The sequence below is a fragment of the Dermacentor silvarum genome, chromosome 2 (assembly GCF_013339745.2).
Source record: "Dermacentor silvarum isolate Dsil-2018 chromosome 2, BIME_Dsil_1.4, whole genome shotgun sequence".
Classification (NCBI taxonomy): domain Eukaryota; kingdom Metazoa; phylum Arthropoda; class Arachnida; order Ixodida; family Ixodidae; genus Dermacentor; species Dermacentor silvarum.
In genome coordinates this window covers 169,416,649-169,444,558 of record NC_051155.1, presented here as the reverse complement: position 1 = coordinate 169,444,558, position 27,910 = coordinate 169,416,649, and the positions used below count along the sequence as shown (strand labels likewise).

Sequence of the window (27,910 nt, the reverse complement as noted above, 5' to 3'; positions counted from 1 at the left end):
TTACAGGTATAGATACCTGGTCGCATACATAAATGAAGGAAAAACGTAGTCAAGCGTCCGCCAAGATAATCTAAAAATGAAGGAGAAGCGACAGACAGCAATAATGAAACGTAGAGCACTTTGGGGCTGCAATAAATATGAGATGGTGCGTAGAATCTGGAAAGGAGTAATGGTGCCAGCGGTAACGTTCGCAAATGTGATTCAGTGTTTTAAATCAGATATCTTGTCGTAGTTGGAAGTTAACCAAAAATTGGTAGGCCGGTTGGCTTTGGATGCTCACGGTAAAATCACAAATGAGGCAGTGCAGGGTGGCATTGGTTATTGGGCCTCTTTTGAAGCAAGAGACACGCAGAGCAAAATTAGTTTTGAAGACTCAGAAATGTTGATGATAATAAATGAGCGGGTAAAGTGCACCTAAAGGTGCCAATCACTCCTAACACATCATGTCAAAAAAAAAAAAAAAAAGAAAAGTGCCCAAATATTCGTACCTCAAAAACGTGGGAGCAGAATGGAGGAAGAGGTCAAGATAGATGGCAACCAAGTACCGGATAATTGAAAGTGTGGATAGACAACCAGGAGACATCAAAAAGAAAGTGAGAGAAACACAGACAGTAAATTGAATGCGAAGAATGAAAACAAAACAAAAAACCCTGGAGATCTACAAGAACAGGAAGAAAGAAATTAGCAGGGAGAATATCTACGAGAACGCAATGGGCAGTGCCTTGCTATTTGAGGCTAAGGACAAAACATATCGCCTAAAGACAAAAACATAGTGCAGCAAATATTCGCAACATGATGAGGCATGTGTTGCTGCAGCAAAAATCCGGATACAACTCAGCACATTCTAATGGACTGCGAAGGTATTCACCCAGTGAGACCCGTAGGTAACGTACACCTTCCAGAAGCGCCGAGATTTAAAGTGGACGGAAGCATCAACTGGTCAGCAGTCGAGATAAGCAAGAGACGTTCAGAGTATTGATGAAAAAAAAAAAAAAAAGCAGCGAAGGTATTGATAGCTAGGACCGGATCCGTTACAGACATAGGTAACTGTACAAGGTAGATATGGAATTTTCCAGGAAGAGAACTATTAGGAAAATGTAGGCAAATTGCTAGACTGAGAAGCAGGTATAGCATACCTGATTAGCTCAAGCAGGCTAGATGAATATTTGTCGCCGGCCCGTTTCAAAGGAGATGCCAATAAATCATCATCATCATCATCATCATCATCATCATCGTTGGGAAGTTTAGAAAGGGTGTTGCCAATGTCAGTCGCCTGTCATGTCTATCTCGCGCTACAGTGTGATTGAGATTGAGCTCACATTTTCAATACTTTGTTCGTTTTACGTCTACGCATGGACCCACTCACGAACCTCAAGCGTCCGGCTACGCGCTCGTCCTGCCCACGAATGCAATACAGTACATGTCGGAAAAAATTATTTCGCAGAAATTAACGCATAATGAAAAAATTAACAGAAGCAGATCCGTGCATACCATTCGTAGATATAAACCAAGAACAGAGTCAGCTTAGAAGAAACCCCTATAGAGCTCCGCAAGGATTTCCAAATCCCGTCCTTTACCGATGCTGATGCCTTGGCAGAGATCACTTAAGTCTACAGAATGAACTGTTAGAAACTCTGAGAAATCCCTGTGTCTTATGCCGCAGCGGCCACCCGTTCTGTCAATGTATTACGGATTGCAACGTTAGTAATTAGTCACGATTTTGCCACACATTCTTACTTACATAGGGCTCTCATCGGTGCCTATACACGAGGTGAGCTCAGTTCCTGCAATGGAACTGATATGTCTTCTTGTCTGTCTTTAGCAATCTTTTGCAAGTCGACATGCACGTACAGCCAACCAAAAAATATTACGGACCATGAAATCTGAGAAAAAGCTCAATATCTCCGCACCCTCACAACACCGCCTGGTATTCGCATTGCGGGCCTCGACTAGAATATGCTAACAACATTGTCATATACAGTTTTACTGGCTACTGCTACTTGCTGCTCGGGAATTGAACTTTTTTTGAGATCCCGTGGTCTGTAAACTTTTGTGGTTGACTGTACGTGTCACATGTACGCGAGACACACACACATGATGCTGTAAAAAAAGAAAATGGGTATTGGCCGCTACTGCCGACAAGGGAAGGAGAAAAAGACGGCGTTCCGCTGCAGACACGATGTCTTAATGTGGAAATGACCGCACGCTGCTGGACTGACCTTTCAGAATTCGCATTTCGATGGAGGCGAAAACGCAAAAACGTCCGTGTGCTTGCGTTGTAGTGCACGTTAAAGAACCCCAGGCGGTCAAAATTAATCCGGAACCCTTCGCTACGGCGTGCCTCATAATCAGAACTGGGTTTAGCACGGAAACCCCTGAAATCTTGAACAAGACTTTTCAGAATGGACATGTCTGCAGTCTTTCATAGGTAAATCGCTGCTGGTTAAATCGTTGCTGGTTCATAGTTAAATTGCAACGGGTCAAATTGGAGCAGCAAGCGAGACTCGTGCTTTCACGATGTTCATATTATTGGTCTGTGTAATGAACGTTCGGAAAGCGTTAAAATAGAGCCCTATGAATACGAGTCGGATAGTCTTCGATTGTTCCTTTCTATCGCAGATGATATCATCTTCACTATAGTGAAGCTCAACTGGTTTCCTGCTCAAGCAATTGGCAATATGAAAGCTCTTCTGGTCTTCATGGGTTCTTAATTCTGTATTGACTATTGCCGCGTGACTGGCCGATCGAGGCACTTTCCGTGTATTCGCGGGCTTCTTTCGCGCTCAGAGAAACACGTTTATGTAGCACGTCTTGAGCAAAGAAAGCTGTGTCGGGAGTGTATCATGGTGCTCTACAATTTTCTCATTGACCCTTCATCGAATTATAATATTTGAGAAGTTGATTCATTAATTAGTAATAATTATGTAATTAGGTGGAATGCAAGAAATAATATGAGTATCTCCAAGCGATGGCAGACAACATTACCTTGGTTCTGTCCAGCTACGTGGCATTCACATATTTTTAAATCTTGGTGCATGATAGTTGGGACACTCTGCATATAAAACAAATAGAAACATATACATTTAACGCCAAAAACTTATGTGAATATCAGAGTAGTCATAGGTTGTACTAGCGAGGAATAATTGAACATCAACTTTTACCTCCTATAAAGGAAGCCTATGAAAGCGCTTCCAGAAGAGAGAGAGAGAGAGAGATTTATTATAATAGAAAGACTCAGAGGCCGGACTTCTAAGAGACGTGTGCTGTAAGCCTATCATACTCAGGTGATCGAGACGTGCGCAGCTGCAGGACACTGATTGTGGGAAGGAGGTAACCCGTGTACTTGTTTTCATACTTTTGGACTATGCAGTTCCCGCCAAGTTTAAGAGCTCGAAGCTGCGTCGCCTTTAATTGTATATTTTGTTTCGTCAAAAATGTAACTGGTTACATAATTGGCTACTGAAATAAATTATTCAATTACAGTGAGCGTTACGGAGAAAACAAAATAATCGTTAAATTACAAATTTACCAAGAAACGTAATGATTACAACTAATTAATTACATGTAATTGGTTACGTACGACAGATCTCTACAGATCAATTTAAACAATATGTATGGGGCAATATTCGGTTGTCGATTATATGTGTGCGTCTGGCTCCGTGTGGCAGAGCCCAAACTCTTATAGTGACTGAGTTACACCCAAACGTCAGCTGTGCTATCGCTGCAGACATACTTTTCAACGAGAGTTCATGTCTTTTATTCGCACGCAAGAAATGTTCTGAATAGTCGGCCTAAAACAGGCCTTTAATGCAGCACTTGAATAGTACTTTGGTCTTCACTAGGCCCTATCCAGACGCATTAGAAGTGGAAGAGCGCAACGCAGAAGTGTTTTCTCGTTTCATTGCGCTTGTCTGATATCTCAATTAAGTCGAGAAACCGCGCTCAAATATGTCCCAATATATGTCCCGCAGTATATGTCACCACAGTATATGTCCCATCGCATTGATCATCATGATTGGTATTCCGTTTTGTAAAACGAAAGCATTTCCGAATCTTTTATTCCACGCACAGCAATCGAGTGCAACCACTTTCCTGCTGACATCGCATCAATCATTGATATTCAACATTTTCGCGAGGCAGTAACCACCATTGCTTAAGTACATGCCTGTTTGAAATTGTTATTATTACTCATTGCATCTTGCTGTTGTCATTGTATTTTTTTCCACTCCCCTCTCTCTTTAAAGCATTTGGCCTTGAGGGTAAATAAATAAAAACAAATCGCAGCATCATTTTGGTAAGCGTTTCCCTTGGCGTTCATTTAAGCACTGATCTCTCGTACCAGCGAATAAAGTGCTTACACAACACTGAGGCTTATGTAGCAAGCAGTGTGTTCATGTTGTATTTGAAATGACCGCTCCATGGATAGGATAGGAATAAACTTTATTTGTCCAGCGGTTAAGACTGTTGGTGCCCGGGGCTAGGCTGCCAGGGGTCCATCGCCGGAGAAAAATCTTTCGAGATCCTCGGCAATGGCCCTGGCCCGCTGGACGGCCCACTCCTGGTCCTCGAAACAACAAATTTTGCCAGCACCCGATTTTGCCCATATTGTTTTCTTGAGTTGTTAAAGCAATTGGAATCCGTGGACGAGGTGGCCGAGTGGTTAAGGCGTTGGACTGCTAATCCAATGGGCTCTGCCCGCGTGGGTTCGAATCCCATCCTCGTCGAAATGTGGTACCCTGAACTCTTATTTTTTTCTTATTATAATGTTTTTGTATTCTTATTATTATTATTTTTATTTCTTTTTTTTTGGCTGGGAACGTGAGTGGCGGTGGTATTTTCTTCGGAGCCTTTCGTGTGTGCGCGTTTGTTTTGCGCCGTTACTTCGCAACTGATCGCAAAGCCGATCATCAATATTTAGAATATTTGCCACTTTCCTTACTCTTAGTGCTGTCATGGTGCCAAAAAAACAGAGAAAATTACAAATGACCAAGACAGTTGGTTTGAACTGCCACAACGGTGTAGGTGGACCCGACATTGCCGAGTGGCACCGGCGCTGGCGGAACCAGCCAACGAACCAGCAAAGCGAAGCAATGTGGCCACAGCAGTGGCCAGTAGATGGCAGCACAGCACACTCCGCCGGCCAACATGGCTGCGCACAGTTAATCGTGGTGCGTGCGTGCGTGTTTAGATGCTTGCGTACACTGTAGACATGGCGGTATCGTCTCATTTTTACTTTGCTATGTGATTCTCTCGAGTTGAGAAGTATTTGCAAGTTACTCACAGAACAGACATGAAACGCAGTCGCAATGTGAGAGGTGAGATGCGCGCTACCGCGCTACCACCGGTGCACGGTGTTGACGTTTCTAGACTGTCGAGAAAGAAACGACGCAAACTGGAGAGATCTGAGAAGAAAGTTCGACGACATGCATTTCATATGAAGAATAAGGTATGAGCACGCGATCTTTTTCACCTCACAACTGCATGCGCTTGCGTCGTAGTCAACTCAAGTGAGCGTAACTGAAATGCCCGAAAGAACTGTCGAATGTTACGCCCTACAGTAAGGCACTTCGGTTCTCTTCCTGTCTGTACGTGCATGAATGCTTTCGTTTTCATAGCTAGCGTATCAGCTTACATGACTCTGTGTCTGAAGACTGCCAGTAAAATGGGGACTTGGGTTGTCACAAACTTTTCTGCTAGCGAACACTCAGCATTGCAAATCTCGAGATGCAATTGAAGTCAGCAACTCGACACTTAAAGCATTGTGAATAAGGCGAAACCGTGCGAGAGAGCTGAAACAAGCGCAAGTCCTTACGTTCTCTACAGAACGAATCAATCTACACTGAAGCAAAAGGTACAGGAGCCTGAAGAAAATTTTCAACTTTTCACTCTGTCTCTCTGAGCTGTGTCCTACTAAATGTTATGCGCTTGCGTTTGTAGGGGATCATTCAAAAAGAGATGGAGAGGATATGCCACAAGCTCAACATCACCCAGAAACCAAGTGAAGACAAGACCCTTGTTAAAGACCGCCATACTAAGGAGACTCAACAGGAGGAGCCTGCATTGAAGAAGCCAACCAAGCGTGTACATATTCATTTTTCTACTCTAAAAGTTATTGCCTAATATTTCTTTAGGGATCATCAGTGTTTGTTCTACTTACAGTAGCACCAAGTTTCATTTAAGCTTATCATACATTGCCTCTTTGCACTTGTCGAGTGCAGCATCTTAGAACTTCTGGAGAGACCATAGATTCTTATTTGAGTTACTTAATGTTGAATAATAATTGATATACACAGAAATCAATTTTGTACTAAGTACAAGAGTGATTACATAGTGTAGAGAAGAGATCAGTTTCTCGTACACACATATCCAGGATTTCAGGCACACATGCGTGACTGGGTCTGTGGCACCATACAGTATTAGCATCTTTCGACGTATGCAGCATGCTGAATGTCAAACTTTGACACATTTTTACAGCTCATGCCTTATTAATGTGCTCTTATAAGTTGCTTTTTGACTGCAATGCTCTGCCCTAGGAAGCAAGAATGATATATCTGAACATCTTGTTCGAGCTACACAGCTTCAAAATTTATTGAAGTTATAGTGACCAACCAAAGTTTTGCATAAGTTTGAATCAGTTTGGGGTGATATCGCCATCAGCTGTAGCGCTGCCAGTGAAGATGATTTCTGTGTTAACCTAGCACATTGTGTAGCTCAAGCTAAGAACACGCTAGCATGCCCAGCCTGAGCGGCTGCATCGGCGTCTTGCTCTTAAGACCATCAACAACACCATGGCTGGTTGGCTCCTGTAAATCATGGTTGTGGTGGCTACATTTTCAGGCTGCCAGCCTTCAGAAGTTTAAATTATTGGAAACAAGCTATTGACAATATGCATCATTTATGTTGCTGTGTCTTAGAGACAAATTCTTTAATACATGCTGGAGATGTTTAACTGGCCATACACTAACCTCAACCGTCACCAGTCATCTGTAAATGCTGCATTTCTGCCAATTTCTGAAGGCTGACATTGATTTCTTTTTTCATTTCAAAGGAGCGTGAAGCAGTTCGCAAAAAGAATCTTCTTGATGACAACAAGCAAGAAGACAAAGTTATCAAACAGATGGAGAAGAAGTTGTTTCTCAGCAAGCGAAAAAACAAGAATATGCCTAAGTCATTTATAGATGAAGGCCTGGACTGTATCCTTGCATGCATGTTTTGAGAGTTCCCTTGGTGACGAACATGCAGTCAGCATCAAGAGATTATGGTGGGTAGTAAATGACGCTGTATTCCTGCTTAGCTTTTGCCTTCAGTCAGTAAAACAGTACAGTGCTGTGTTGTTCAGATGTGCTAGTCCAGGCTGCAGATCAAAGTTCCAGTCTTTGAGCCTGGGCTGCGGAAATATTTAGGACTTTCTGGAATCTCGCATCTTGTTAACTTTTGGCGTCAGCAGTACTTGCCATGATGACACAGCAACTGTGGCAGTGCGCTGCTCAACACTAGGTCATGACTTCAATTCTCAGCCATGACAGCTACACTTTGATGGGGTTTAACCAGTAGCAGCACAAATGACAAAATAGTACTGAGTAGATGAACATTACAAATATTTAGCTGGATTGCATCTTGGATGCCAACATATTTCTCAACGCTGCAGCACAAATTCAGCATGCATGTCACTGTGGTCCAGTAAACTGCACATCAAAAGACACTGTATTCGTGTGTTAGCACTAATAAGCACCCATGTATTGATAGTTCAGGACACATTTATAAACCCTAGGTAGACTAAATTAATCGAGAACCCTCCAGTACAGTGTCCTTTGCAGACATTTTTGTTGTTTACTTACAAAAAAGAAAAAAGAATTTCAGTCTTACCTAATAAATTAAGCCATTGACATTCAAAGTAGCAGTTTACAAAAGTCCAATTAAAGGGCACTTAACTTGTCACTGATTATGTAGTGCTGCTAATAAGTTTTTGCAATCACTTTTTACATAAAATACGCATAAAATCATGTATGCAGACACTGGATGCATCAAGCATTGTTCTACTGTTTGGTCATCGTTGAATGTTTGGTACTGTTTGCTTGTCAAATTCATTAGCCAAAGTATGGGGCTTGGAAATTCCTGGAACGTTGGAAGTCCACATGATGGTCTGTCAAGGTCTATAGCCTAAATGCAAATTTGAGATGCAAAAGTTAGTTGATCATTTAGTTTGGTGTTGAACATCACACTGCATGCTTAGCTTAGATGCTGCCTTAAAGGGGCCTTGTAACACTATTTTAAAACCATTTTTCCTCTTTACCTATTTTTAGCATGTCAATGAAGTAAGAGCAGGATGAATTATGATAATTAATATACACATACCGAAGTTATCGTTTGCAGAAGCTTCAATATACAAGCAAAGTTAGACTCACCCTCGACTCGAGTTTTCATAGCTCTAGGTGCCACATTTTACTTTCCCATCACATAGAACTGTGGTGCCCAATAGTAGCAGGGCACTGATGTTACATAGCAGAACTTGGAGCCCCATGGTTCCCAAGCTTCCTCAAATTGTTGATGGCATCACCACAGTCTTCGAGATCAGGCAGCGCATGGTCCGATATCAGAGGACATTATATCACTTCTAAGGTTACAACAGCTTCCCTCAACACAGATGTTGGCAAGTTATGTGCTCGGCTTGTTAATGGTGTCATTCTTGGTTACAACACCTTGGATGTGGCTGTATGATATTTAGGAGATAATTAAAATGGCTTTAAAGCATAATGGCGTTTTTTCCCACTACTCGCAGTATAGTGTGAGCATAAGTTGCGCATTGTGCTTTTAACCATTGATCATAGTACCACAGATCAACATCACAGTGTATTTTGATCGGCAGTTTACCGGAGTGCAGTGACATGCATGCTGAATTTGTACTGCAGCATTGAGAAATATGTTGGCATCCAAGATACCATCAATCTAAATATTTGTAACGTTCATCTACTCAGTACTCTTTTGTCACTTGCGCTGCCACTGGCAGTATTGCATCAATGGAACTGAAGTAGTTTAGAATCAATTTAACTTTTGTTATAATTTGATTTTTGCCATGTGTATGTTGGAATAATAGCTCAAAAATCAGTGGGCTGTGCATGTTGAAGAGCAAATCCTTCACTAAAGAGTGTACAGACCTCCTAGAAGTTGTGGACAAGAAGTACCAGAACAGTCATCAGGACAGTGACGGTGATGATGCCGATGTGTATATGAATCCTGCTAAAAGAAAAAGAAAGTTAGAGGAGAGCAAATCTTTAAGTGCTGGTAAGAAACAGAGGACTCATTCGGGCAGCAGTATCTCTGACAGTGAAGGAAGTGAAAACGAATTTAGTGATGATGATGACGACGATCGTTCGAACACAGCTCCAATTGCAAAATCACTGTCCCGTGCCAAACATAGAAATAGTGAGGACAGTGATGAAATCGGTGATGATGACAGCATCGATGAGGAAAACAGTGATGAACATGGCAGTGAAGACGTAGAAGACGAGGATGACGTCAGTGATGAAGAAGGTAGTGGCTACAGTGGTGCTGAAGACAACAGTGATGATGAACTAAGCTCACAGGATAAGTCATATGGTGCTGATAACAGTGCTTCCATTGGGATTTCTAGTCTACAGCGTCGAAGAGGCAGGGAAAACATACTGAATGAAAACCTAAAGTTCACATCAGCCAAAGAGTGCAAACTTGCTGGCCATACAGAGGCTGCTAAATTGGCAGACACAACAAAACATAGCAAGGCCATTGATGAAAGGAAAGGCTCCGAGAATACTCTAGAAGAGGAGGACGCGGATGAAATTTCTTTTGATGATGAAAGTGGAAGCTCAGGTGAAGAGGAAGAAGAACCAGTTGCATCAGGAACACTCGGTGAGGGGCGAGCATTACCAACAGCCAAACAAGGCACCGCCTCTTCAGATGGTATGTGGGAAGATATATATGGACGGTTGCGTGATAAAGCTGGCAACGTGGTGTCTCAAAAATATGTCCCACCTGCCAAGAGACTCCAAGGCATCAATCTCAGCTCACAGAAGAAAGAGGAGCTTGCCAGACTTAAGAAGCAAATGAAAGGTCTACTGAACAGGTATGTGGACTAAGTGTGAACTGTAGCAATGTAGAGTGGCATTATAGCTAAAGCATATATGGTAACACCTGAGCAGATGCTTTTGTGCAGTAGGACTTTATAGAATTATATGTTCTGGAATGTTATGTTACAACAGATTAACATATGTGTTATAATGAATGTACATGCAGAATTCTCCTGTCAATAATGTTTTGCTGACAAAATTATCAAAATAGATTCAACAATCTTGAGAAAGTTTGGGCTGCTGCAGTCAACATTTTGCTGAGTTGCAGCAGCAGCACAAGTGATGAATATACATGTTTTGAACATCACATTCTTTCAAAGATGTGCGCACATTTTTTATAGTGCATCAGCTATGTCAAGAGCCAGCTGGTCAAACACCAGACCTCATTCCAGGTCTTACTGATGTCCTAACAAAGTTAGGATGGGACTTGGGACTCCAATAAATTCTACAACAGTACTGCAAAATCCAGGCCTGTTGGCAACCCTGTGTGTAGTACTTGTGTAATCATGTATGAATCCATCTGTAGCTTTGTGATGTTTGAATTTTACCTAAAATGAGCAAAGGGTGTAAAAGGTACCTAACTCTTACATATTTCATGGGCACAACACAGCTGATGCATTCATAATAGTAATTTGTCTTTTTTTAATGAGGGCTTTCACTAGTGTACAGATTTCCTGGCTTTTTTTTTTTTTTTTTCATATAGATTTTAAGCCATTACGTGATCTCAAATGTCAGCTCTATTTTAGGTCACTGAGAAGTAAGTGAGAGAGCAGCAACACTAAAATGAATAACTGATTGATCAAAACTAAGGTAGCTGAATTTCATTTTCTGCTTTTTCTAGACTTAGCGAAGCCACAGTACAGCCTATAGGAATGGAGATGGAGGACCTGTACAAAAAGCACAGCAACAATGGTATGGTTTCTTTTTCTTAGTACGGTTCTTGACTTGTTCTTTGACTGCAATGACATTGTGACATCTTGCTTCTCATTTCAGATGTCAACTCCACCTTGAATGTGTGTCTGTCTGAGTCGATCATTGCGCCTTTCTTGACTCCTGAGCGTCTCGTAATGGAGCATGCGATGCTTGTCGCATACTTGCACTGCAATGTTGGAACCGAAGTAGGTTAGTGGGCATTCAGATCGCATTGTGTTAAAATGATGCAGAAAGACTAATGCACAGGGAGCCACAGACAAGCATGTGCATAATTGTACCTTTTTCACATTGTACCATCCACTGCAATGTTTGTGAGTGGCCGTGGCTAAAACATGGGTGCTGAGCAACTTGGAATTTTCAAGAAAGTTTGTGTTGCTGAAAAATAAAAACTATGAAATTGGCCAGGAAAAAATGGAATGTGTCAGAAAAAGCAACAAAGTGAAATGAGCAATTCACAGAATCCTCTGTTTCAGTTTTCCATGATTTTATACCATGATTTTAATTCTGTTCAGTGCTAATTTAACATGTACATGCTACAAACATCACAGAAGGCTTCCACAGCTCACTTTACCTTTCTCCTTTTCTTTCTGGCTGCACAACTTTTCTTGGCCATCTAAAAAATTTTTCACTTTTGTATATTTTTTAGCCTGGACGAATTGTCATAGCAAGCCTGGCACATTTCAGCAAACTGAAGGGCATATTGTAATTCTAAGCATAGTGGAGACAGCGAGGCAGATATTCTGAAGGTGCTCCACTGCATGTTTAGTACTTGCTGACAGCGCCAAGAAAAAAATGGTAAAATTATTCTTAGTATTAGTACAAAGGGTGCTACAAAAGAAATGTCATGTTTTCTTATAAGCCGCAACAATTACATCATTGGAATACTTTGTCATAGTGTAATATATTGATAGCTGCAACACATTATTTTTCGACAGCAATATCTTGCCATGTCAGCGACAGCGTGTGCCATTGGTGGTTGCTCACTGCTTCACAGCGTCCTTAACCCTTAAAGTGCCATGCCTGAGTACAGTTAAACGTTGGTAAAGAGTAGTTGCTTAAATGGTGCAACAGCCTCAAAAGTGGTTGGTTTTGTGTTTGGATTGGCAAAAAAAAAGTTTTCGTTAGGCGTAACCAAAATTTTTACAACTCTGTAAACGGAACAACAGAAGCAAGCTGTAAAGGATTTTTTCAGAAAGAGGCAGGATCTGAAATATATCTTCGCATCGCCTATCTTCTATTCAGAAAGCTACCCTAAAAACTCAAGCTGGCAAAATTTTGATATTTTTAATGCATAGTGCCACCACTCACCCTATAGACGACCAAATAAAGGACAACTGACATTTCGAACACTTTACAGCACATTGTGCAATATTTTGGACCACCCCACCACGACCGTGTGTTATTCAGCCACAGAGCCATGTCTTCTTTTTGATACATCGCCGGCGCCTCTTGGAAACCGAAACTAGCAAAGCCTAGTCAATCCAGTAGTCGTCGACCGTGCACAAACCACGGGACAAACTAGCTGTTACATTCACTTGTTTGTGCTTAATATATCTAGCAGTGTTAAGAGGGTATATGACATATAGTTCTGCATCTCTACACATCTTTCGCAGTAAACATAACTCCTGTGGTAAATGTAACTCCTGGTAATCAGAACATATTTATCCTTTCCCTTGGGGTTTGGTTTAGCGAGATTCTACTGTGTACTCATCTGGCCACCATTGTACACCCTGGCCATAGCCAAGATAATTCAAGAATATTAAATTAAAATTATATAGTAGGTTTAGTTTTTATACGATAAATGATGTAACAAAGCTTATCAACTGTCAGTGTTGCTCGTCTTTCTCATTTTCCATTATGGTGAACTGGCACAAAGAACCCGCGTACCTTTCTGAAGATGCAGAAATTGAAGAAGTTCTTATGAATTCCAATTCAGAGGACATTGATGTTGATTACAAGGTGTATTCAATGGACAAAGATGCTATGTTTCCTTAAGAACACTAATTATCAGAGGTCGGATCTTTAGGCATTAAAAAAGCACGTTTTAGGCACCAAAAATAGGCAGGCAAAACAACGTTTTAGGCCTCCAACGTCATAAATATAGGCACAATAAATTTTTACATAAATGCAAATAATTTCAAACGAACACGTGCGTGGCCTATATCTACGATAGGAGAACAAGAAATGTTATCGTCTATGATGGCACAAAGGCACCAACAGTTGAACATAGCCTTGCAATTGTCCCATAAAACTGCTGGACTAATGGCGATCAATTGGCTTCATTCAATAAGCACACTGCTCATATTCATGTTCACTGACCACTGTACTCGAGCGTCGCATATAGTGAAACAGGCATGCAAAATACTTGAAAGCTGGGAATACTAATTAAAAAAAACTATACTTTATGTGTGCCTGACGCAATTAAATTAAAACACAACAAAAACAGACAAATAACAAATACAAGAGAGACTACGATTTATTAAGAAATTAGCATGTTCTTACATGAGGACTGTTAGGTACAACTCTTCGCAATTTTCTCATATACAATGGCATTATCCGAATTGTACATACCAGACGTCCCGACACTGCCAAATACACTTCCGCCCATTTGAAGTGCACGTGTTTGAAAAAACATGTTTGGAGAGCACGCGGAACGTAGTCGAAGAATCACTGTGAAGATTCTGAAAACAATAGCAAACTACCACCATCTCCAGATTTTCAGATTCAAAATTGTGCCTCTTGTCACTGAGAATGATCTCGTACACTTAGAAGGAACCCCAGACGGCGGTGAACACCTTTAAAAGTAAGTTACAAGCAAAACAAAAGCTGCGTGCACGTCACATTTTCCTTTCTTTTTTCGCTTTTCACTGTCCTTTCCCCTGACGGCTCTCCACGGTTTCGCATTTGCCAACCGCTCGCGCAATGTCAGCGCGTCAGCTTATGCTGGCCGGCGCGTCTCATTTCAATGCTGCTAGCAGTTGTTTTCCGGGAGTTGGTTGAACTAAAGGACTAGGTTGAACCCCATAGAGTTCCGAACAGTCAATATTGCCCGGTAACATGAATAACGGTCTCTAACTGCACTCGAAAGCGAAACTTGAGGCTAAATAGTGTTCATATAGGCGCCGATATTGAAAATAGGCATTTATAGGCATTTAGGCACAAACGCCAAAATAGGCATTTATAGGCACTATAAAAACACTATAAAAGCCCTTCTTAACCTCTAATTCATGCTCATATATCAAAGTGGGGCGATAGGAGCGCAAGAAACAAAAAAGGCATTTGCCTAAAATCCGGTCTCTACTAATTATCCTAAAATTCTTAATTGGCATAATCCATTATTCTTTTTTTAAACTTTCAAAATTAAAAATTTTGAAATGTTCGGATGTATGGCCATTAATTAGCATTTGAATATAAAGCCTGCTAATGTGTTACTTAGACAGAAAGCCAACCAAGCGTTATATTGTAACTTTGTAAAAACACTCGGTACCCATTATTGAACAAAAAAATGTTTTTTTCCTGTAGAATCCGTCTTTCATTGCTTCGAAGAGATCGTCAGAATGTTCTAAATATTCCACTTCCTAGAATTTCACAAACCAGAATTTGTATAAAGTGGAGTTTCCTCCAAGCCTCTTAAAGCATTATACTTATTATGGTACCATGAAGGACATTTTAAACACCTTAAATGCGTGCACATGTGTGCACTGCCAGTGCAGTGTGAATGGACTTTGTTTTTTATGATTATTATTAGGTGCACAGATACTCCAAGACATGGCTGAGAAGTTCAGTGAACTGTATGAGCAGCAGCAAGGTTGCAGCACAGGGAAAGAAGTTGACAACTGTGCTTTGTTTATATCATACCTCTTTGTGTTCAAGGTAAGTTTGCCTCTCCTTTTATTTTCATAACTTTCAACATTCTGAGGCAGGCAATCTTCTGTTCAACTATCTGCTTTATTTCTTTGTTGTCATTTTGCGAGTTGATTTCAAACATCAGAAAAAGTAAGCCAGTGGCCTTTCCAACATATTCTCAACATTGACCAAATGCTTCTTAACCAAAAGTTTCTAGTATATTCAGCAGAAATAACAATAATGGAAATAATTACAACTACTATTGCTAAAAAGTAGATCATAAGGCTAGTGGTCATGTCTTTTTGTGTTCTCCTTATTCTTTTTAGGTACAAAAGATTCTGTTCAATTTCACTGTGCAGTAAGAAGTGGCATGACACACTACCACTGGTTTTTCAATCATCGTGCATCGTTATATTGAAGGCATAACATTTACTTATCTAATGCTGTACTATATGCAGCTGTTTTTACCTGACATTGGTATAAACAAGAGAGCAAGTTGCTGGCCTAAATATGTGGCGATCGAAAAAAGAAAAGGGAAGGCTTTGTGAAAATTGTACAGGCAAAGCATTGAAAAAGTTTTATGTGTGCAGCTTTTTTAAGGTCATTTTGCTGTTAGTTCATTCTTTCTCATCCTTTTCTTGCCGGGTACATTTTATTACCTTTATTTCTTATGTTGAGTACATATTTTGTGTGATAAAGCTTGTTTCAGTATACTACAGTGCAAGCATAAAACAATATATATCTCTGTAGCAGTGCCTAATACAATTTCCTAGCCTGACACTATGTGGGAATTTTTAGGCAACCCTTGTAATCATGTGCAGAAAAACAAATTCTTATTGTTGTGACCTAATTATTGTCGGTAAGTCGGTACTCATCAAAAAAGTTATGAAAGTGCATAATATTTAGTAGTGGACTGTACTGGACGGTGTATATCTTGTAAATACTTGTGAAATTTTAAACGGCTGATTTTGTGGAATGTTGATTTTTACTCGGAAGTTACATATAAGGGCATGCAGCCACACCTCAAATCTTTGAAAGTGTACCTCCTTTAAATGTGTTGCATTTATTATTCGAATTGTAACTAATGCTTTAAAGATTGTATTGTCTTGTGTTGCCATAAATGTTGAGAAAAAATTAATAACTTGTTTGCAAACAGTCTGAAAATCTGGTTTTCCAATCCTTTGATTCAAATGTCTTTGGAACTCAAAAAAAAGCTCACTGGCACTTCTTTTTTCTTTATCTCATGTGTCTTCTTTCCAGGTGGTTCATTCAAGAATTATCTATGACATCATAAGAAAATTGGCCGAGTCTTTCAGTGAAAAAGACGTGGAGATCATTCTTCTGATTTTGCGTTGTTAGTACCTCTAATGTTTTGCATGCTTTGAAGACATAGTATTATTGTGTATTATCGACATAGCATTATTATATAGACATAGTATTGGTATATAGCCAAAGTATCATGTGTTAAGAGTAACAGAATGGGTGCCAAGAGAAGGAAATGCAGTTGAAGGTGGTGGAGAATCAGTTAGTGTGATGAAAAGCGTGGATTCTTTTGACAAAAGACAGGGGTTATTGCAGATCACTGTTAGAGGCCTTAGTCTTGCAGTGGACATAAATTGATGGACAATAATAACGGTAAAGCTTCGTTTTAGAGCATTATTTGTTAGAACCTGTGTGCAGTTCATTAAATGTGTGCGTTTTTGTGTGAAAGAACGAAAGTGTTATCCAAGCGTAAACTTCATCCAAGTGCACTTATATGTATGTCAAAGTACAATTAATTTTTCACTTATATCTGCACATGGGTTTGATGCAATAAACTATATTTGCCTGATTGATTTAGGCATGAAATGCCTGTAGGCACCCTCAGCCAGCTTTTCAAACAATTTTTTGCAGTGAGGAAGATGGTAATACATTATTCATACTTTTGGAGGGAAAAGACAGCTTTCTTACTCCTTGCACCATGTGCTTATGTAATTTGCCACATGGAATGTCTTTTCTAGCTGTTGGGTTCGCTCTTCGAAAGCACGACCCTTTGGCCCTGAAGGAGGTAGTGCTCCTTTTGCAACGCAAGTGTGCCCAAGACACTGCTGGAGCCCAAGAGTAAGCATGAAATTTTTTTATCTCACGTCAAAATAGCATATTCATGTACTGGAGCAAGCTGGTCCAAACTCAGGTGAAGCTTAAAGCTTTAGAAATTACCCAGACCATGAACGCTACATGGCTGGGGAACAAGCGTTTGTGATTAGCGAAACAAGACTGTACAGTGAGTAAGTAGCCAAAAAATCAATAGCTGTGACTTGATGTTCTACTGTTCATTTTCTGTATTACAGAAAACTATCTTCCTGCTGTCATTCAGTTAACTATAAGCTCTAGTGCCCACCATCTAGAGACTAACAATGACTTTTTGCCCTCCTCACATTTTCGTCTTGCGTGCAATAGTTCATTAAGTGACTGTGTTATTTTTTTTAAATTGTTTTCAGCTCCAGAAAACGATTCATGATGGACATACTAAACGCTGTGCGAAATAACAACATACAGAAGATACCTAACTGTGACCCTAGCATGGTGGAGCATGCATCTAAAGTTCTTAGAGGACTATTTCGCAAGGGTAAGTAGTAGATCTGCATATCACAGCACACATTGTTAAGCTACTGTTTTATTCCCACGATGAAGCAAGCATATATAGTCACAGTTGAATTATTTCAGCCATATTTATAGGCAGCTGTTATGCATAAGTGTGATCTCCTATTGTGTGGCTGATGCAAAATTTTTCAGCTATCTCCCCATGGTTGGCTGACTGCCACTAGAGTGACTGGAAAAAATTTCAGAGTATCGCCTATGTTTTCCGCACGCCGCCACCGCGGTGATTGGGTCGCTTGTATCACGCGACTTCTCGCCGCCATATCCCTTCCAAGTGTCTTTGGTGTACGCACATTGAACACGTAGCATACGTGCAATTTGCACAGTTCATGCGTGCAATGAGCTCGTTCATGACATTCCAAGGTCTGTAAATGGTATAAAGCTTTCGCATTCCCACACATAAACAGTTCAAGTGTCAGGGCCGTAAATTGCACTGACGCGCAATTTATTGGATGTTTGCTATCACGTGACTGGGCCTTTTGTATGACAACAATAAGCTTTTAGCAGCACTTGGTCGTTTTATTCAACACGTGCAAACAGGCACCAGAAATTACCTCAGCATCATGCTTGGTTGCTGCGCCTTCTGTCATGACAACTGAACAGAGTCTGAAAAGGCATTTTATTGTATTCCATGCAACAAGAACAACCAGGGACGACATTCTGCGCGGCACTCGTTTTAGTGGTCAGTAGTTGGTGGTCGGCGGTGGTTGATTTTAGGACTTTAGATACGAAGGTGCCGATGGAAAGGGCACGTGTTCACGTGCAACAGAGTTGCCGGTAGGGATGAAGTTGGAGAGACTGTCACTCGCTTGTTCATTCGTTCACTCGTTGATTCGTGTGCACATTCGCTTGTTCGTTTGGGCTATTCACTTACTTTGAAATTATCATAGATGATTTCTGCACAATTTTTGTTCAGTTATTACTTAGGCGCAATTTACTGGATGGTTGCTATCACGTGACAGGACCTTTTGTATGCCAACAAAAAGCTTCTGTTCGGTTTGCGCGGCTCAGTACCATTGAAAACAACTTATGTACATACATTTGAAGTAAGCTGTTCGGTTCACATGGTTTGTGCTGCTTCAAGCTATCTTGATAACAGCGTACATCCTGCTACAGCATACTTTTGAATGCTTGAAGATTGCCAACACACATTACATCTCTAAATAACCTCGCACGTTTTATGCCAACACCATAGTGAAAGCCAGAGTACTCTTCCAAAAATACAGGTGCCCACTCTGCATAGAAGGTTCCATTTAGGTTCTTAACAAAACGTCGCTTTATGCATTGAAGCACAAAATTAACTGGAACGCCAATGCAGTTCTCCGCAAAGTTCGGGAATTAATATCTCAAAACTGGTGTCATCCTGAGAATTAATTCTAAGTGGATCCTTGCGAACGACACGGCTACAATTTGTAGATTGCAATATGGGCCATCAGGTCATTAGTTAAAAGCTTAATTAGTGAATTTTTGTTAATTAGTCGATTATGCATTTCAATTTTATGTGCAAGTGATGTCCGCCTCTTCGAGTAGATCACCTCATTAACTAGAATTGTGCTATCTACCACAGGCAACCTTAAATAAATTTTGAAAGTGTTCGCTGAAACACCCTGTATATATCTTGATTTCTATATACCAAAGTCACTGATAGCTTGCTACATGCTTGTTATACAATGCTAGAAGCCTCTCGAGCATGTGCAGCACTGTATTTTCTTGCATAAATTTGTAAGCTATAAGTTTTGTGCGAAATTTTCTGATATTAAATATTCGATTCGATATTCTGCTTTCGTGATTCGATTCAATATTTCATTCAAAATCTACTATTCGGTATTCCCACACCCCTACTAATTTAAGCATTGCTGAGGCACATGTTTTTTATTTAAGGGTGTTCCAATACTGAAAATATTTAAGCGAATGGAATATGAATATTCGAGAAAAACAGCCTTCAAATATTGAATCAAATAATGAATATTTTCTGATTTATGAATATCAAGTGAACTAAAAAGGTTGCGTGGAGCCAGTCTAGCAAAAGGGGGTGGGAGGAGAGAGAATGAGATTTATTTACGTTGTTTGATACGTGAAATGCCACTCACAACTGATTTCCAGTCAACTAAGGAGCTTGTAAATCAGAAAGAGGTGAAAGGTGATAGTATCTGGTGCAGTAAAAAAACAGTATCGAAAACATGGTGAGATTATCCAAATAATAAGGTGCCTAAATCAAGAAAACAAATTTTTAGGCTGCAAAAAAGTGAGGCGTCCTTATTGAATGACAGGAAATTATTGAGCAGAAATTGGCTACTCTGTGCATTCACTCAGCAACGTGTACTTCTCAAGATCCATGGCTATTTTGCATCTCTTGCAGCAGAATTATTTGGAACAGTCACCCCTTACATCTGTCTTCCTCCCTGTAGATTCCATTAAGTATCATTATCTCTTACATTTGAACAGAAACAAATATTTGCCAACTTCAAGTATGGAAATTCTCTAGTCAAATATGAATTCAATAGCAAGAACTGTTTTCAATTCATATTCAAAATTTCGAATATTTGCACACCCCTAGTTTAGTTTTCTCGTGGCATATTGTAGTTGTGCCATGTTATCATGTTGCTAAAACTTTTTGTCAATACCTTTTAACATGTGGACAATGTGACTGCCATGAGGTAGATTATGGAGAATGTCGTAGCTATATGCATCAAAGTGTCTCGCATTAGTTCAAATTCTGGTTTAGTAGAATAAATGCTCAGCCCCCTTTATAATCTGAACAAGATTACGCTGTTTAATATGTTATTATTTGAAAATATTGAAACCTTTTTAAATTTAAAACTCTGAAGAACAAGCACTTAGAGGTACTGCCTGATAGCATACTATTTTGTTGAAAACATTGTGGAGTGTTACAACATTAATGGAGGTGGTGGTTAGGAAGATTACTTCCTTAGGTAAACTCTTTACTGGATTTTTACTATCTTGTTTAACCTGAATGAATCTCCTGGACACCCTTTGCAGTGTTTTCATTTTCTTTACAATGTGTTGCAGGTTGCTTGTTACAAGAACTGAACATCTCGCTTGAAGATCTGCTGAAGGCACATGAACGAGGCAAGTGGTGGGTGGTTGGCTCGGCATGGACAGGAAACGAGGTGTCTTCAGGTGAGCTACATGATCGTTTCTTGATTATTTTGGCTTGGTGGAATGTTTCTCATAAATAATTGACAGCGTTTAATGTCCCGAAGCTACCCTGTTGCTTATGAGGGATACTTTAGTTGAGAGCCCCAGAATTATTTTAAACTAAGGAGTAGCGAGTTCTCAGCTAGTGGGTATTGATTTATTTGGAAAATTCAGCATGGCTAAAGGGGTATTGACATAAGGGAGAAATCCTGGCTGTCGGTGTGGGGATTGCGCATAACGTGACAACGAAATCACGGTCTTGAGAGATGGTGTGCCACCGCCGCGCATCCCCGGGGAGAAGAAACCTTCTGTCCAGACGGAACAAACGATCCCCACTTGGCAGGGGAGGCAGTGGAATTTCGTGCTCGTGTTTGGGAACTTGACCAAGTGGCTGCTCTAGAGGGCAGCAACCGTATCGCTTCGTTGTTGTAATTGCGAAGGCGCGTTGCACGTGCATCACTGCGATGGACAAATTAAGCGACAATGCCACTTCATTGTTTTCACTGGTCGAACAGCTCCTGTGCCTTTGGGACACTACATCTGGGCCGCGATTTTGTAGCAAGGCATTATGACTTATTCTACTCTAGTCTTATTATCCACCGCTCACGGCCGGCTGATCCCGTTGATAATGCGAGCGGACCGTCGCTCCGACCACTGACAAAGCGCTATAAGCACGAAAAGGCATTGTGACATTAAAGGCTTCGCTACAAAATACCGGCCCTGAAGTGTACAACAGGGTGAAATTGAACAAGCGAAGAGTGGTGTCAAGATAGAAGCCACCAGAGTACTAGTTCGCTAACACTGATCTCCCTCCCTAGTTGCCTCGCTTGTGTGAGCGGGGAACGTTTATGGGGAATTTTTTGCTGCGGCTGACACCGCTCGACTCTACCCATATCCCCCTCAAAAATGTCCGTGTGAATATTCCTTTACGAACAAAACCTTTTTAAATTTCAGAGGTGATTTAGCAGTACCTGCAAGAGAAATGTGTCAGCATTACTTCGCACCACTTTGAGGTCCCTGATCCAGGATTTAAACCACGTTAACCACATTCCAAAATGTTGTTCAGGAGCTCACGTAACACATGTCCTGCCTCTTCGAGGAGCGAAGTGCAGCTAACCGTGGTCTGCTCCCGGACCACCGCCATATATATATAAGTGTATGTGTGTGAAGTGTGGCAAGCTGGTCACATGGTAGAAATATACACTTTTTTCCACTTTGACACTCCTAATGCTAAAGCATTAAAACAGAACATGATGTCATGAGCAAGTGTGTGCATGTGATTAAAAAGTAAAAGTTATACAATGATGAGGTAATTAAAAATATCCAGCGGAAGAACACGCAGTATACAGGCAAAAATCTGAGATTATTTCATTGTTCAAATGCGCATCAGTACTTATCCTTCACCCAAACCTAAAAATCACATGCACACGCTTGCTCAAGCTGTAATCAGGTTCACGCACTTGTTCACTTGTCCTCAATTTCTTCAAATAAACTGTCATTTGTTAGTCAGCACTAGTGTCCTTGTGCCCCCTTGTTCCATCTGTGAAGGCAGAATTTTCTACAAAATTTTCACCATTTGGGGTTCTCTAACATTGCACTGACATTTAAGTACACAATTTATGGCCATTTGACTCCCTCTCGTAACTGCAACTGCCATGATCAGTAATTGAACCTGCAACCTCTGACTTGCCGTAGCTGCTGAGCCACGGTGACGGGTATAATCAGTATCATCTGCTCTAATTCGTGGTATAAAAGTTATAATTTCTTATCGTCTATCGCATCAAATGGCCAATTGTAGTGATAATGGAGGAATGGCTTCATGTAATTTAGTGACAGAGCAAAAAGGACTGAAAATTTTTTTTTAATGGTTACTAGCTATTACCCCAGGCCACTTGCTCTTGGCATGCAATAGCTGAAGGCAGTATTTTGGTATTGTTTTCAAGCAAATTCATTTTGTGAGGTGCTTCATTGCTGAAAAGTTTGGTCATGGGGCCACAGCAGGTTCCATGCTGTATTTTTTTTTTTTTTTCGGCTGTTACTGTTTCTTGTATTTGGTTTTTTATGTGAGCCACTAAATACAGTAAAAGCTCGATGATACGAATATCACGGGGTCACGAAAAATATTCGTATTAGCCGAAATTCGTATCATCGAAACACAATTAAAACTACTGTCGAATCTCGATAATTCGAACTCGAAGGGGCCCGAAAATTTGTTCGAATTAAAAGGACGTATTTTTGAAGTATTCGTGCACCATAGCACGATGCACGAACGGTGCGAGTCGTGAAATATCGCGGCGCGCAAGCGCGGGCCACGAAACTGCCCACGCCGGCTAACGGTCGCTTCCCGATAACGACAGAAATCGAAGCTTCAGGGAGCAAGCGGGCGGCGCCGGACACACGGGTGCGCGCGGAGACCGTCGAAGGTGAGGGAGGAGGGCGGCAGGGAAGCAAATCCGCCGCTTCGGTGGCTCCCCTCGCCCTCCCTCTCAACTCCCTCGTAGCTCTCTCACCTTCGACTCCGCGCGCACATCTCCCTGCGCTCCCGCCGCCGTGCTGGCGCCAGCTTATTTTAGCCGCCCCCTTATTTTAGCCGCCTCCTGAAGTTTCGTTTTCTGCCGTTATCAGGAAGCGAGCGTTTGCGGGCGTGGCAGTTTCGTTGGCCCGACTGTGCCTCCGCCGCTGCTTCCCTCTGCACTGCTGCCGCAGCGTGCAAGGTCAACATGTGACTTGAAAATAGAGGAGAAGGGTTCACTGCCATTTTATCCGCGTGGCTGAGACGTCGGCACTAGTGTGTGCTAGAATACGGTTGTCTAGAACTCTAGTCGGCACGTACACGCTTGTTCCACGCTTGTTCCGGCGTGATGCAGAAACGGCGACCTTGCAATTTGAGAGGGGGAAATTTCCGTCGCGGGGGTTTTTTTTTCCCCCGTTCCTTCGCGCGCGGCATTGAGGGGTCTCTCCTGAGCTTTTGCTCTATGGCGGTGTCGGAGCAATGCCGGTCAGAGGCGCCGCCGCGTTATTTGCGCGCTGCTAAGAGCATTGTCAGTACGCGGTATGTTCGAATTAATGAGATTCGACTGCAGCTAAATTAAAGAATCAGAGGTGAACTCACTCAGGCACATGTACGTAAAAAGCATTTATTTCTTGAAGCGCCACCGCTTCAAACTCTTCGCTCCCAGTCGCGGAGTCCGCGCTGTCGGGCGCCGCGCCTCCGCACCAAAATAGAAGGAGAGAAAGCGCGTGACTGCGCGCTGTTCTCTTTCGCGGCCGTCGGTGGGGCAGCGTTTATTCGTATCAACCGACGCAGGCTGAAAATCGATTCGTAACAACCGTTCTCTAGCACGTTGCAAAGTAATGGGGCTCGGCCGGGACCACAGAAAAATTCGTATCATCCGGAAATTCGTATTAGCCGTGATCGTATCATCGAGCTTTTACTGTATGTAGTGTGTTGCAATAATAAAATGCATTCAGTCAATAGCCTATCATTTTAAACTCATGTTTTTTTTTGTGTTTTTTTTTTAATTCAGCCTATTTTCCTGTTTAACAGAAAAAAATCTATAAAATAACATAAGCACATACACAGTGCTTTTGTGATGCACCAGTGCCTTTTGATGTGTGCTATCAGTGTATGTCAGTTAAAATGTGTCAAATCTCCCAAACTTCAAAAAAATAAAGTACCTAAGAACATCCTCTGTGCATGATTACCTCACAATGCAGTTATCAAGTAGCAGCTGTTCAAAGACACATCTTAACCCCAAAATTATGCATCTATGAATGAGTCACCTCAGTGTCGCATGCGCTCACAAACATGAAAAATGAAAAGGTGTATTCTACTTTGTTTCAATAAGTGAGCATTTCAACTTATGATCCATAAATCCCTAACAACTTATAGTGATAGCGCTTCCTTTTTTATTTGTGAAATACCTATCTCCTGCTTAGATAACTTTGAAATATAATCTCTGTCTTTCATTTTCACTTCGCAGATAGAAAAGCAAGCATGTCATCAGCACCGCCAGAGTTTTCAAGCAAAATCTTGAAGCTGGCTCAGAAGCACCACATGAACACTGATGTCAGGAGAAACATCTTCTGCATTCTGATGACTGCTGAGGTAAGAAAACACTGAACTGATATGCTGACATTTTGTTTGTTTGTTTGATTTGATTTGTTTGTTTACTTGTTTTTTTTTTTTTTTAATTCTTGGTTTAGCTAAAAGCCTTACCTTGTTGATATCAGCTGTAAATATAAAAGACATAAACAAAGTTAAGAATGAAAATAAGAACAATGTTATTTTACAGGAAGCAATATTGTGCAACACAGCATAACCTTTTTTAGTAAATTAGCTCAGAAGGCATGGAATAATTGTGCTAGCTGGAACAGGCTTTTTAAAGCGAAGCTTTCTTTGCCTCTCCTCCCGACTTTCTGGGCGCTGCTACTACTGTTATGGTCTTGCTCGCACGCGCCGCTGGGTTTCTTGCAACAACCCCAGATGGCGCTCACCTCGACACATCCCGGCCGGCGCCATCGCGGCAGTGTGTCACAGTTTGTGCTTACAGCACCTGCTGTGCTTGCTTTCCTATGCAACAAAAATGCAGGTGCTGGGCTGTGGAGGTTGCGTGCTGGGCTGTGGTAGTGTAAACAGTACAGTTGTCCATAGCCTGAAGAGAGCGCTTGGAGCTGGCATCTCAAGAGCGTGCTGGCCACGTATGCAGGAGGATGTAAACACATGCTAGCAAAATGGCTCCAAAGTGTACAATCAGCGTCGAGGACACCCAGGCCCGAAAGAAGCGTCACGAGGAGCAGGAGCGTCTTTGCTACGCAGCAAAACGTTGTGCACACCGCGAATGTATGCAGACTCGAAGACGTGAGGCAAGACAACGACGCGTGGCGGCCATGAAAGACGAGCGTCGTAAGCACCATGACCAGAAGCGACAAGCAGAACAATAATTATCGTCAATCAAAGCAAACAGCATATAAAGCTTCACTTGCATCAATTCCCACAGTGTGTGGGATCCGCATATATTTTTTTTTTAAGTAAATTTGTGTAGCAAAATAAACAACACTCCACATATGCACAAATTGCTTGTTGCAGCAGCTTCTTTTGTTTATGTATGCTTATCTTGGCTGTCCATTGCTGTGGTGGCAGAAATAGTAGCATAAATGTGTACTATTCCGATTCATTTTGCAGGACTACTTGAGTGCCAGCGAGAGAATCCTGCACTTGAACCTGACTGCAACCCAGGAGCGTGAAATGTGCCATGTCGTCTTGCATTGCCTGCTCAAGGAGAAGCGGCACAACCCTTTTTATGCTTATCTGGCCCAGTTCTTCATCAAGCGAGACCGACGTTTTTATGTAGGTGTTTGAGGTCCAGGGGTTTGATGAAAATTCATCTTGTCAGAATTATTATGCAAGCTAAAGGAGCAATATTATGACACAAAAAATGGCAATTTTCGAATTTCCTTTGTCTGCAAAAAAATGTGATCAATTTGAAGGAAGAAAAACACACAGCCATAGTGTGTGTGTACACCTCGATCAGTGGCATCTAGTACCAAAAACCACCACAACAGGTTTCGGTAACATGAGGAGTCTTCTTTATCACGTCTAAAGCCAAGCTGCTCATGGCGTGTTTCGAACTTATCACATTTAAAGGCAATGTAATTAATTATTTGCTGTGCTCTTGGGGAATAGAGGTTCCACTGCTAATTATCTGGTTGACAGCTATTTAATAAAGCAATAAAAATGAGGCAGAACCTTTTTGTCAGTACTTATTCAAGTACTATGAAGAGAGTTACGATGGGTGATGGCTTTCAGCTGAATACTAAAGTTAAGATAGAATGTGACGAAACATTATTTTTCATGCCTTAAAATAACAATATTTGGTATTAACACCCGTGTACTTAGATTTAGGTGCACGTTAAAGAACCCCAGATGGTCCAAATTTCCGGAGTCCCCCACTACGGCGTGCCTCATAATCAGAGCTGGTTTTGGCACGTAAAACCCCATAATTTAATTATTTTTTTTTGTATCCCTCAAAGCATGGCTACTACCTGCTTATTAAGCTTCATAAAAAAAAATTTCTCTCTGTTTTTGTACTTGGCACCAAGCATTGCTTACTTTCATTTCAGATGAGCCTGCAGTGTGCAGTCTGGGACAAATTCAGGGAGCTGGACCGATTGAGTCCGACAGCTTTATCCAACCTAGCAGAGTTTCTCGTCATCTTGCTTTCACAAGAGGCCCTGTCACTCGCTGTTCTCAAGGTGGGCAGGCTGGACTGTGTTTGTGTGCTCACGTGCACTTTATTCATACTAGTAGTTTGCATGGTAATGAGGATTATTACTATTTACTGTGTTGCCATGTGGTAAAAAATATACAGTGCTAACCCCCCTGTGTTCAACAGAGATTTGTGAATACTATTTTAGATTTTGAGCGTGAATTAGACATGTCTTGCTGTGATATGTAAATGACATCTGTGATGTGTAAATGACAAAAGAACAAACTGAAACATGGGCCAACTAAGCACTACCGTGAAATATCTACACTTAATATGAAATTTCTACTAGGCAGTTAGTCAGCCACTGCACAAACACCTGATACTGTAAGGCATGCACAGATAATATTGGCTCCAAGCATTTCAGCCTCTGAAACTCACAAACACCACCATGCCCTTCTCAATGCCGTTTTCTGCCCAACAGACGATCCAATTTGTGGACATGAGTCCGGCAGCTGCTGAAACTCCTGCGGCAGCTGTTTAGCAGCTTGCTTTTGAACCGACCTCAGGATGTCTATCAGAGAGTCTTCCTCAAAGTGGCGGATGCACCCAAGCTGCGTCTGCTGAGAGAAGGGCTGTGCCTCTTCCTTAGGCACTTCTTCCTCAAGGACCCAGGCATGGACTCCACGGTGCGCAGTATGCTCGAGCAGCATGCCGAGATTGCAGAGGAGACCCTGAGCAGGACTGACAAGAAGGCCATCCTTTAATTGTAAAATAAATGAGACTGTTGATTTTTCAGGCATTGCTCATTGCTTCATGTGCTTTCGTGTGTCCGTATCGTTGAATATTGCCTTGGCTGAATGGTGCCTTGGAAACTACGCAGACGTTTTACCAACAGCAAGACCTTAGCCTGCCATGCCTGGCACAGCCAACTGCTGCAGCTATAATGGTTCTGCCATTTCTGAAATGTGCATAAACATTTGCAGTTGCATCTGCATAAATCAATGTGCAACTGAACTTGTC

The 27,910-nt window shown here is 41.5% G+C and overlaps 1 protein-coding gene and 1 non-coding gene across 2 annotated transcripts; both read left to right on the top strand.

The window, feature by feature from the left end:
* Nucleotides 1-4,642: 4,642 nt before the first annotated feature.
* Trnas-gcu (transfer RNA serine (anticodon GCU)) lies at nucleotides 4,643-4,724 on the top strand. Its single transcript has one exon. It is a non-coding gene; the product is annotated as a tRNA-Ser (tRNA).
* Nucleotides 4,725-5,124: 400 nt separating this feature from the next.
* Nucleotides 5,125-27,682, top strand: LOC119442091 (nucleolar MIF4G domain-containing protein 1-like). Its single transcript, XM_037706818.2, is given in 16 exon segments — nucleotides 5,125-5,446; nucleotides 5,938-6,081; nucleotides 7,049-7,193; nucleotides 9,154-10,099; nucleotides 10,945-11,015; nucleotides 11,097-11,225; nucleotides 14,785-14,909; nucleotides 16,143-16,236; nucleotides 16,883-16,982; nucleotides 17,363-17,490; nucleotides 20,553-20,663; nucleotides 24,665-24,789; nucleotides 25,867-26,031; nucleotides 26,805-26,936; nucleotides 27,372-27,401; nucleotides 27,403-27,682. Coding segments are annotated over 16 exon segments (2,853 nt in total). The 5' UTR covers nucleotides 5,125-5,290; the 3' UTR covers nucleotides 27,655-27,682.
* The last annotated feature ends 228 nt before the right edge of the window (nucleotides 27,683-27,910 follow it).